General features: G+C 39.5%; 1 protein-coding gene across 1 annotated transcript; it reads left to right on the top strand.

The window, feature by feature from the left end:
• Window positions 1-5,631: 5,631 nt before the first annotated feature.
• LOC103469608 (leukocyte surface antigen CD53-like) lies at window positions 5,632-12,149 on the top strand. The gene is made up of 8 exons (XM_081611253.1): window positions 5,632-5,774; window positions 6,424-6,508; window positions 6,698-6,886; window positions 9,987-10,061; window positions 10,146-10,241; window positions 10,321-10,443; window positions 10,541-10,624; window positions 11,791-12,149. The coding sequence occupies exons 2-8, from the start codon at window positions 6,446-6,448 to the stop codon at window positions 11,860-11,862; spliced, it is 702 nt and encodes a 233-aa protein (XP_081467379.1). The 5' UTR covers window positions 5,632-5,774; window positions 6,424-6,445; the 3' UTR covers window positions 11,863-12,149.
• The last annotated feature ends 138 nt before the right edge of the window (window positions 12,150-12,287 follow it).

The raw sequence follows: 12,287 nt of genomic DNA on the forward strand, positions 1-12,287 counted from the left end.
CTCATTGGATGATTTTTTTTTAACTTCTGTTTTTACTGTGAAGACTCAACAAGGTGATGCTTGGACCTCATTTCAGTCGGTCAGTCGGTATCTAGAATTATAAAAAAACCTTCTGTAGAGGAATTGATGAGATCTAAGGACTGTTATTATAGGAACAAAAAGAGGACACAGCAGATCTGCTGGTCATTCACTGCATTTACTGACAAAGATGTTTCAAATTAGTCTTTTACTGCAGCAACATAATATCACACTGGTAACCTTAGAAAAAAGCCTTTCATTGGATTTAATTTTATTTAAATCTTTTAGCAAAAGAAATCTTCTGTTAATTTGATTTTTTTGTAATCAAATTATTGTGAGACAAAGTGATTGCTGCCCCTAATAATTCCTTCAAATTAAATACATTTTTGTTTCAACATACAATCGACTTCCTGTTTCCTGTTGGGTCGACCTGAGTGAGAAAGGCCTATTTGTTTTGGACACTGGCCACTAGGTGGAACGACAGCCCATTTATCCTTTCGCTGCACACAGTGGACACAACAGACAGAGAAGTAAAAATTGCAGCAAAAAGTGACATCTTGATGTCATCAAGTCTGACAACCACTTTCAAACTGGATGCCTGTTGAGAGAAGCCAGAAAAAGATTTCTCTCTCCTGCCATCACAAACATAAACGTGCATAGAAACGTATGTGATGCTGTGCGCCTGTTTTGCTCTTCCAAAGGCCCTGGGAACCTTCAGACGCCATGGCAACATGACCTCTGACACCGCATAAAAAATTGAAAATGGGTCATCAGTAGATATTTCAACAGCATCATGATGTATAAATATTTCCAAATAAATCTAAAAATGGGCGACCATGCACAACTCAACCAACTCCCATCCTAAACCTGTGGTCTGAGCTGAGGCGACGAGAGCCATGCATGGACTAGGCCACTCTCTCTGAATGCTCCATCCTGGTGATGCGAAGACAAAGATCTGTTCTATAAGTGTGGTATTTACAAACTATTAACAGCATAGGGTACCAACAGTTCTGCTATTTACTCCCCACAAAGTTCTTAAATTAAAGTTTGAATTTCTCTTAAGTTTTCATAGTGACATTTAGTGAATTTATTTTGAGGCCTGATGAATATCTTTAGAAGGGCTTCCAGTAACTGTGGCCGGCTCTGTTGCATCATCAGACCTGCATCACTGTTTCAAAGTGGTTGTGAAGGAGCACTCTGTTACCTTTAAAGGAAAGTTCTGCTGTTTCCTACTCAACGGGTCAGGTCTGCTTTACAGACTTTATGTTTTCTTCCACTTGTTTGCTGTTTCCTCTGCATGAGCTGTGAACATCTGACTTGTTTTTTTTTTTTTTTTTTACTTTTTTTAATTTATCAGTCGGTGAGTCTCTGCAGCTCCTCCAGAGTTACCATGGACAGACATTTTGTGATTCAGTCTGGCCTGGAGTTGAAATTAGAACGATCTAAAACAACCTTAAAAAGTCTTTTACATGCAGTTTGTTTTGTCAAAGCGACTCAAACAGTGATTAGTTGAAGTTTTAGTGCATTCTTATATGTGCATAGAAACAGGACTGTATTTGCTCAATGTAGCATTCTAAAAGAAGAACATTATTTCCTGAATGCAAATGACCACAGCATAAGATCAGTGAAAGCTCCTTTTATAGACCAACCCTACTCTGCCTAGCGACAGGAGCTGGTCTGCTACAGACAGACAGTCCAGCAGCTCTGTTCCAAGCAGCTGATTTCAGCCGGGTCACCACCGGTCTCTCCTGCCCTGACTCTGATGTGATCATTTAAGAAACATACACTGATGATGCATAATATTAGGACTTCTAACTTTAAAGTGCTTTGGTTCCCCTTTTGCACCTAAATCAGCCCTCACACTTAAAATCATGGCCTCCACTGCACCAGGGTAGGTGTGTGTTTGTGTGTGTTATCTGGCACCAAGATGCTAGCAGAAGCTAACAAGCAGTGAGGTGGCTCCAGTTTGTCCAGTTCATCCCACAGATGCTAGACTAGACTGAGATCTGTGGAATTCAGAGGCCAGGGTGTGCTGGTTGTCCTCCTCAAACTATTCCTGAATCCTAGCTGAGCAGAAGGAGTGTTATCCTGCTGGGAGACGACAGAATGCAGTTTTCACCGCAGCTGCTCTGGAAAAATGTGCAGTAAAATACAACGTGCTGTGCATTCTGAAATCGGTGAAATAACAGATGAGGTACTGGGAGCTTCAATAGCTCATCTGTTAAATGGTTTGTGCTAAATTTGAAATTACTAAAGGGAACACCTCCTAAAAAAAAAAAAAAACCCATCTAGATAAACTCCACCCCATCCAGGCTGCTTGCAGCATATGTTGAGAATTTAGAGGTAAAACTGAATTTAAGCCCAAAACAAAGAAAATGTTCAAGTATGTTTCATTTAAATAACCTGAAGTATAATTACAAAAGACAGAGGAGGCCCCATGACTTCACCTTGGGCCCCAACATCCCTAGATCCACCTCTGCACATGAGTTCAAGTCATAGTTTCTCCATTCAGTCTTTTCTAGTTTGGAGTCATTTTAGGAGATTATTTTACATTTAGGCAACAGGAATTTTTGGAGTTTGCTCCGATTGTTATTTTGATGATTATCACACATGTGTGGGACTCCGTCAGGGTGTTTCCTGCTGTGTGATCTGACCCACTCTGAACCAATCTGACCCAATCTGACCCGATCTGACCCGATCTGCCACAGCATCTCCCAAGTTAGCAGCAGCTGGGTCACACAGCTCAGGGTGTGGTTTGGGTTGCAGCTCTGTACCACGCCTCATTCTGCTCACGCTCCACTAGCTGGGCTACACTTCAGCGCTCCACACCACAGAATGTCCTGATGGCAACTTTCTCCAGTGAAAAGTTCTTTATTCTGTTCAGTTGACAGGATGCAGGAGTGGAGAAGCTGCTTCTTCTTCCAGATAATAGAATGGATTTCACCACATGTTTGTTCTTTGGTGTCATGGACAGTAAAAGTTGATTCTCACACTTTAATCCTGAAGGTGTGTGTGCGCGTGTGTGTGTGTGTGTGTGTGTGTGTGTGTGTGTGTGTGTGTGTGTGTGTGTCTGTGTGTGTGTGTGAGAGAGAGGATCAAGCTTGTGCTTTCAACTCCACTTTTTCCAGTCTACACTTTGTGTTCTCTGCATTGACAAGAATTTAAATATTGTATATTTATCTCTAGTTTTGTCTTGTTTTTTTTCTACATTGTGTTTTTTTTTTCTTCTCTTTTGATTTGTGCATGAAAAAGTTAAAAAAGACCAAAAACAAATGAATTGTTATTTTTTAATTTCATTCAAACATTTATTAGGATGCTGAGTCTGGGCTGTGTTTATGCTCTATAAATATGGATTATTATTTCTTACACACTGCCAGGTGTGTTCTTCCTGGACGGGGGTCGTCTGAGTGCAGCCACCCCTCCCTGGGGTCACAGCTGTCAAGCTTTCTTTTCTATCAAGTCAACACACTTTTACCAGTGTGTTGGAGTCTCAATAGAGTCTCTACTTTGCAGAGACTCAATGGAGTCTCTGCAAAGCTTTTCTGGGTAAATATGACCTCAGACGTCCCTTATGAGCAATTCTTTCATTCTCTAGAAAACTAAAAGCAGAAATATTAGAACATGAATTATCTCTTTCCACAAAGATGCTGATCCACAGCGAAACTAATTCATCAATCAACTGCTGCATTTTTTTATTATTTGATCTGTAAGTTGCCTCATTGAGAATCGAGATATCATTTTACAAAAGAGACAAACCAAAAAATAAAAAAGACAAACACAACAACGAAACAAGAAAATGAAGAAATCTGACTCAATAAAATAAGCTAATAAAATATGAGTTATGAACTAGATCAAGTTTCAGAAGATTTTTCTTTTTGCCCTAAAAAAAATTTGAATTGTCCCAAAGAAATCAAATTGAAAATCTTCAGATCATGATAGAACTTCATCACTGCTTTTTTTCTCAAACTGTGTGCATTGTCAGAATCTATATTTGAATACTTTGAAGGTAAGCGGAGACCACAGGCTGTAGAGCTTAGAGCTGAAAATAGACGAGGTGGTCGTCTGTTTCAAGTTCAGATAGAGAACCGATGATCCACTTTATGCTGTTAGACATTATGTGTTATTATTAGAGCTATTATATATGATCAAACACATCTGCAGTAACAGTCATACACTGTGACGAAACTGGAAAAGAAACATTAGTCTTTGTCAGGTTCATTCAAGTGTTCAGTTTGAGAAATCCCCGTCAGAGGAGCAGGACCCAAGAGAAGCAGCTCACATCAGCAGTCAGGTTAGAGAGGATGTGTGACCCGTCCATCCGTTACAGAAAAAAACTACAAACAATGAAGAAGAAATTAACCTAAATGAAATGAAATGAAAAACATGAACCTTTAGTCAGCGTGGAGTCCGAGGTGTGATACTGTGGGATGTTTCCTGTTTCAAACATTTAACATTCTTATTCTCTAAAAAGTTGGATCTTTGGTCTCCATGTTTTCCTTCTTGTTGAGTTTTCCCGACGTAGAGTGATGACTTGCTGAGTGCAGGCCACCATCAGCAGCTTGACCAACATATCCAGTAATAACTCTCTGTGGTTCCTGAGAACATGATGGTGTGTTGTGTTGACCAGAACAGGGAGTCTAAGCATGGCACTTCCTGTTCAGACAGTTTAAAACCTTCCATCAGCCCTTAAATACACATGCAGCTTCTGTGTGACACATTTCTAGATGACTAATTCTAGATGAAAACCCCTGATGTGAAAAACATGTGGACCAATGATGAGTTACTGCTCATCTGACCCCGAGTCAGTTTGTGACTCTGTAGCACGGCTTCCTCTGCCTCACTGCTTCATTAAAGCTGATCTGCATGAATGGATTAATCAAATCAATAAATGTCTTTTTATATATACTGCTCTGAACTTCTTGGTTTTACTTTGCTCTCAGGGTTTTTGGTCCTGATCTTACTGGAAGGTGATTCTCCGACCCCAGAATCATTTTTTTTTTCTGGTCGTTATCTTCATGGTGGGTGAAGCTCTGCCCACAGTCAGGCTTTTTGTTTATCTTACAGAGGTTAAGCTCCGCCCCCTGGGTCAGCTCATCTGCATCCTGAAAACTTTTCCTCCTGGATTTAGCTCCATCCATCTTCCCATGAACTCAGCTTCAACCCCCCAAAGCCTAAACATCACATATTGTGGTTCAAACTGTGGCAAACTGGATAGTTTATATTTCTCCATGGAGGTCAGACTCAAGGTCAGCAGGTTCTCCCACCAGAGCTGTGGATCTCTGAAGCTCCTCCAGTGTTACCCAGGACATGCTGGTCGATTTACACTTTCCATTTTGGGAGGATGGATGAACAGATGTTGAAAGGTTTTAGCTCCTAACCTGCCCTAATGTTGTTCTCATCATCCTTCCACTTCACAGTTAGTTATATGCTGCTTTTTATTAGTCTGTCACACTCAATCCTCAAAACCTCATCACTCAAAATGTGACACATGTCAAGGCCTGAGGGGTGTGAATACTTTTTCCTCAAGATGTGCTCATCAGATGAGGTCAAAGTCTAAATATGTAAAAGCAGACACGCTCCCTTTGCTGGGTGGTTTTTCCATGCAGCAGATAGAGGAAGTGAGCGGGTCGCTGAAAGCCCCGTGAGCCGTTCATCTCAGCCCTTCCTCAGAAGGGGAAGTGTTCACAGCAGCACAGTTCACTTGACTTCAGCCTGAAAACAAACGGAGCCCAACGGATCCAAATTCTACCAAACAGGTAGGACTGTTGCTTCTCCTCCAGATTGTTTATGGTCGTTTTGAAGATTCCTGACCAAAGTCAAGATTCACTGTTGATCGTTTTGTCTTTATATAGAAACATGTAAGAGTTGTGAACGTGTAAACAATAATGAAAATGTGAAAATGCGAAAAAGACAAGTTAAACTGAAATGTTGAAGGTGGCAATGGGAATTCTTTAGCTTTAAATGTCAAAAAATGTCAAAAAATTATTAGGATTTTAAAAGAAAATGGGTTTAACAATACCTTCTACTTTCTCAGATCATTAGAGATTAGATACATTTTACGCTGAAGATGCGTGTTCAGAACGTTTTGAGTTCTGGGGGCATTTTGTGATAAAATCGTATTTATTCCCATGAAGTTAAAAACACATGAAACTATTTTGGGTCGATGGAGTTTGGGCAGAAGCCGATGAAGCTGTTCCTGTAAATGGAGGCAGAACACAGGAAGTGAGATGCGTCACTCTCACCTCCCTGCAGTTTGGCACAAACAGAACAGAATGTGTCAGAAATGAGAGAGAAACGAAGAAATAAATAAATAATGAGGTCAGACGAATTCTGGACTTTTCTTTCTACATCAAGAGGAAATATTAATGTGTGTGTGTGTGTGTGTGTGTGTGTTTCCTGTTACAGGTTCCATTAGCAGAGTGTCACCATGGCTCAAGGCTGCCTCAAGTGTTTAAAGTACACCATGTGTGTCGCCAACTTCCTCTGTTTTGTACGTATGTCTCGATCACATCAGTCAGTCTGGATCATGTTGTCAAGCTGATCTCATGTTCGCATCTCAGATTCACTTCAGCTGAAATCACAGAGATTCTAATCAGCAGCATTTTATACTTAGAAACATGATCAGCTGCATATCGTAATAATCTGTGTGTGTGTGTGTGCATGTTCTCCCTGCTGTTAGGTGTGTGGAGTGGCGGTTCTGGGCTTCGGTGTGTACCTGATGGTGCAATTTAACTTCGCCGCTCTCACCCCGTCTCTGGCCAGCCTCAACATTCCCAGCATGCTGCTGATCAGCGGCATCGTCATCACCTGTGTGTCTTTCCTGGGGTTCCTGGGGGCCCTGAAGGAGAACCGCTGCCTCCTCATGACGGTAACACACACACACACTTGCACACACATACAAACACACACATAGTGTGTCTTTTTATTCATTTTTCATTCACTTCTGTAGCCCAACCCTGACCTTTACCCTAAACCTAACCATAACCAGTATCATGCTTAGCCTAAACGTAACCTAAACTTAACCTAAGCTTAACCTGAACTCAATTCACATCTTAATCCTAAACCAGGGGATGTCCAAACTTTCTGTCTTGTGAGCCAAAATTTTCAAATCAAAATGACTAGATGGCCAGAAAAATGTCATATTCTTAATAAAATTTATATGGTGATGCTATTATTTTTTTAACCAACCTGATAATGTAACAGATTAGTTAAACAAATTAAGTGATCAGATTTGTTTTATTTTTCTTGGAAAGAGATGCATGAACTATTGTAGAGTCAAAACTTTTTTCAGATTTCTCTTATTAAAAGAAACATTTGTCAAGTATTTATTGAAAAAACAAAACAAAAAATGTAGTTTGGATAAATAAAAGCAGGATTTATGACAGTCTGTATGGAATTGGATTGATTTTGTTCTTGCAAAAGAAAGCTAAAAAGTGGTTATGAAATAATGAATACTTTGTATTTGAATAACATTCCCATTTGTCTCTAATCTTTCTGCCCCAAGTAAAAATAAAAAGTTTGCATTTGCATCAACCACCTGTGCTGGAGATTAAATTTGTATTATTCTCGAATTGTAGTCAGGGGCCTCCACAAACAGTCCAAGGGCCACCAATGGCCCCTGGGCCACACTTTGGACACCCTGTCCTGAACCTAACTCCTAACCCAAAAACAGCACTTCCTCTTACGGGGTCAGAGCTTTAGGTTCCATTAGGAGTCATCGGTCCTCACGACGGTGTATGTGTTGGAGAAATGGGCCTTATACTGTATCAACAACAAAACCACTCACACACACACACACTTAAATGGTGGCAGTTAAAGGAATATTTCAAACTGTTGGAAGTGGGGTTCTGTGGAGTGTTTGTTAGCAGCTAGTTTAGTGCCTTGATCTTGAATAAGTACAGATGAATTGCTTCACCGATGGAAACAGGAAGTGATCCACTCAGACGGAGCAACAGGAGCCTGAGCTGTGGAAACGTTTCCTGTTGTGGAACTAAAAAGACGGATTTCAGCATTAAAGCTGTAACTGGTTATTCTATCACAGCAATAATGCTAGAATGCTGTTCTAGGAATAGTGTGCCCAGATTTCAAGGGGATTGAAAAGTTTACATTACAAAAACAAACTCACAGAAATTAGCCATGAGAAAAAGAAAAAAGTAGCAATAATAGTAGTAATAAAAATATACCACATTACAATGAACAACCCAGTCCTCACTGTCATTTAAGAACTGTTCAGAGTGTGAAACAACATATGCTGCTGTCTGATACCAGAACGACCAGCATAACTAGAAACCTAGAAATAGAATGATTCCCTCTTTCTAGATGAATGTGAGCAGATGTCAAATATATTAAATCAGTCAACATAAGAAAAATCACCTCTAAATGAGCTTAAACAAACATGTCTGAATCCACAGAAATCCGCCCCATAGTTCCTATTCTAAGTTTCTGCCAGACTCTTTCTCTGGGGAAATGTCTGCTCTAGTTTTACTACAGTAAATGCCGGGAAAAGGAGAGGAGAGCATGAAGCCAGGAGAGAAGTCTGGTTCCTGGAAGAAGTCCCTGCAGTCAGCACATGTGGTTCACACCAAGACCTGTTGAAGAAACCGTTCAAGCAGAGCTGATGATTTGCTTAGAATGGTGTGGTTATTCAGTCAGCAGGCTGAGCTGGTCCAAAACATGGATCTTCCTGTGTGAAGCACAGCGTGTCCGTCTGAAGACAGAGCACTGCAGCTGACCGCAGGGCTCACATTTACTCATGTCAGGATCACAACTTCACTGTATTTTATTGGTGGTGCAAAGAGGTGCATCATTTATGAAGGGAAATGATACATATTGTTTAAATTAGTATAAAAATATGCAGAGGTGGGTAGAGTATCCAAAAAATGTCGTCATGTAAAAGCAGTCTGGTGAACCTCAGGTTAAAACAAGCTTGTTCTTCATTCAGCCAGGATACAGAAATTTTACTCAAGTAACAGTAGCAATACCTCATAATAAAATTACTCAGGTAAAGGTCAAAAGGTACAGTGTAGTAAAAATTTTCCTCCAAGTATTTTTTTTTTCTTTCTAAAAGTTATTCAAGTAAAAGTAACTAAAGTAACGCGTCTCCACAGATCTTCTGCTTACGGAAGAGTAGAAAGAAAAACCACGAGAAGTCTGTTTTAACAGTTTGTCACAGGAAACATCAAAAGGTGAAACCAACATTACACATCACACTATATCCATGACGAAACATGGTGGTGGCAGCATCATGCTGCTTCACAGCAGGGACAGAGTCAACAGTAAGGGGGAGGTGGATGGAGGTAAACACATTGGAATACTGGAAGTGTAAACCTGCGCAGATGTACCTGTTTCTGGAACTGGACCCAGTTTTAAATTGCCCCACTCTGACCAGCTGACTAATATTTATCAAACTGAAGATGGTTAAAAGAATGCAGATGAAATATTGACCTTCCAATAACATATTGAAAGTTCAAAAGTTTTATGCAGATAAAATATTTAACCTTTCAACCAAAACCTACTTTAAATATCTGGATAAACTCTGTGAGATGTTTCTGTCTAATTTAAAGGCTCACCACCTCTTCACACCTCACAGATGTTTTGACGTTTTTCCAAATAAAACATTTCTTCAGATGTTTTGAGTTGTTTTTCCATCTGAAAACCTGAAGACAAAGGCAGGACTGACCACTAGATGCCAGGCTAGCCATTATATTTGAGATAAGATCTTAGCTTAAGCCTGGACCAGCTAATCCTAGTCTATGTGAAAGTAAATCTGTAACATTTTACTCTGGTCTGTGTTCAGTAAAAGTTCAAAGTTTTGCAGCTTCATGATGCTAAGTGTTGTTGGTGTCATATCACACAGTTCCTGTTGCGTGCGGTGATGCAGAATGTCTTTGCTTCAGGTCTCCAGGTCGTGTTGCTCTGACACTGTTCAACTTTTAAGTGAGTAAAAGTGCAATGATTTGCGTTGACAGTTTTTCCTGGTAATCTTCATTCTGATGCTGGTGGAGCTCACAGCAGCATGCCTGATGCTCATTTATGAGGCCGAGGTGCGTCTCCACTCCAGCACCACACACATTGTTCATAACCAGATCACACTGAAGACTAAATGCTTCTCTAACATCTCCGTTTAGATTGGCGATATAGTGACAAAGGATCTCAACAAAGGTTTGGAAAACACAAGAAATAATAAAACTGAAATGAGTGACTGGGATATAGTTCAGAACACAGTGAGTAGAAACAAGATTCTGCAGAGACTCAGATGTTTGTCAAGATTCTGTTTTCATTTTCTCTGCCTTTCTAAAACAGTTTCAGTGCTGCGGAGTCTATAATGTCAGTGACTGGGGAAATAAAATCCCTGCTTCCTGCTGTGTGGGAACCGTATGTCCCTCAAGAAACAGTACAACTAAAATTGACCTGGAGTACAAAGAGGTAGAGGAAATAACACGCATCACCTTTTAGGCCTGTAATATTACATGATTAATAATCTATTCTTGAAATAATATGTTGCGTGATTCACTGTTTGCAGGGCTGTTTGAAAAAACTGAAAGAGTGGTTTGAAGAAAACTTCCTAACTACAGGGATCGCTGTCATTGTTCTATGCATCATTGAGGTAGGAAGAGCATCCAGCTGTTTATTCAACTACTGAACTGGAGCTACAGCTGGACGGCTCTCTAACTGTGCTGAACCTGATAGATGATATCAATGTTTGCAGCCTTTAGCAGTAAGAAAAAAAGAGTCACAAACTTCAGTTTATATATATATATATATATATATATATATATATATATATACTGCTCAAAAAAATAAAGGGAACACTTCAGTGTTCACTTAAATGTTAAAGTGTTCCCTTTATTTTTTTGAGTAGTGTGTATATATATATATATATATATATATATATATATATATATATATATATATATATATATATATATAATTCCCAGGATTGTTGGTGGCAGACTGGTATCAGCTACATTATTCCGTATCATAATCACTATTATATCAATTATGATAGATATTTTGTGAGTTCAGTTGTCTGAATGTCAGAACAACTGTATTGTATATTGCATGTGGTTATGCTATTATTTACAGTCTAGGATCTTTGGATTATATCCTGAGACAAAACTTTAAAGATAATTTCTACTTTTCAGACTCAACTTCCTACAGTTCTTGATCCTTTGTTTTTAGGAAAGTTTTTAGACAATGAGAGAACGTTCCTGTGTTTATATACCAATTGAAATATTTTTTCAAACTTGTGTTTTTTCCATGAATTTTCATAACCAGAAAACATTCAAATCCAGTTCCACAGTTTTCCTATTTGAAATAGGACGTTCATATGGATAACAAATGCTGAAATCAGTGCGAAAAGTGTCAGAGACAGAGAGATGAGCCCTGGTTGGTTGAACTCTGCTGGTGTTTGACTCAACTTTCTGAAACCTGGCACTATAAAAGAAATCTGGTAATGCTTGAATAACAGGCCAATATATATATATATATATATATATATTTTAGAAAACATGCATGTTAGGTTCATTTCCCCTTTTTGATCAACTTTTTTTTGTTTTAATGTGAATATGCATATTCTTAAGTAAAGAATATTAAACTGTTAAAATGTAGTCAGTTTTGCTTAAAGCCTGATCTGACCAGTCTCTCCTCCTACAGAGAACCAGTGTGCTCTGGTTGTGGTCCTGTGGCTCCTCAGCCCGGACCCCTTTAGTTTGGATTTTTGATCATTTCCTTTCTGTTCATCCCTGGAACTCACCATGTCTGCCTCTGCAGGTCCTGGGAATGTGCTTCGCCATGACGCTTTTCTGCCACATCAGCAGGTCTGGACTGGGATACAAGTTATGAACAGCCTGTGGCCTGACATCCTTGTACAGTTACAAGTCCTCCTTAAAAGCCCTGAATTAAATTTCATTTACTTGGACATTATTAAAAAAAAAAAGCTTCATTGTATAGATTTTATTATTCACTTCACAGGTCATCACCTCAGGTCAGACTGTGAAGTGAGCACTGCTGTATTTTACCTGTTGAAGTTTTTTCCTGCATGTCTTTATGTTAAACAGTTTCTGATGCAGTTTTTTGTCTCTTAAATCAGCCAATAAAGTTTGGTTCACTCAGAGCTAACATCCATTTCAGCAGCCGTCTGCTTGTTGTCACGTGACTTCCTGTCTAAGCGTCCTGTGGCGGAGGCTTTAAAACCCAAACTTCCTCTCCTGACCATTTTCAGCAAGAAACAAACTGCAGGAGCAAAAATGAAAAACACATCAACCAGA

This window comes from Poecilia reticulata, chromosome 9 (genome assembly GCF_904066995.2).
Source record: "Poecilia reticulata chromosome 9, P_reticulata-male-v2, whole genome shotgun sequence".
Lineage (NCBI taxonomy): Eukaryota > Metazoa > Chordata > Actinopteri > Cyprinodontiformes > Poeciliidae > Poecilia > Poecilia reticulata.

Excerpts from the sequence above, each read along its gene's own strand:
- LOC103469608 (XM_081611253.1), top strand. The coding sequence starts at position 6,446 with ATGGCTCAAGGCTGCCTCAAGTGTTTAAAGTACACCATGTGTGTCGCC. Across the intron at positions 6,887-9,986 it reads ACCGCTGCCTCCTCATGACG|TTTTTCCTGGTAATCTTCAT; the intron begins GTAACACACACA and ends TTGCGTTGACAG. Across the intron at positions 10,062-10,145 it reads TGCTCATTTATGAGGCCGAG|ATTGGCGATATAGTGACAAA; the intron begins GTGCGTCTCCAC and ends ATCTCCGTTTAG.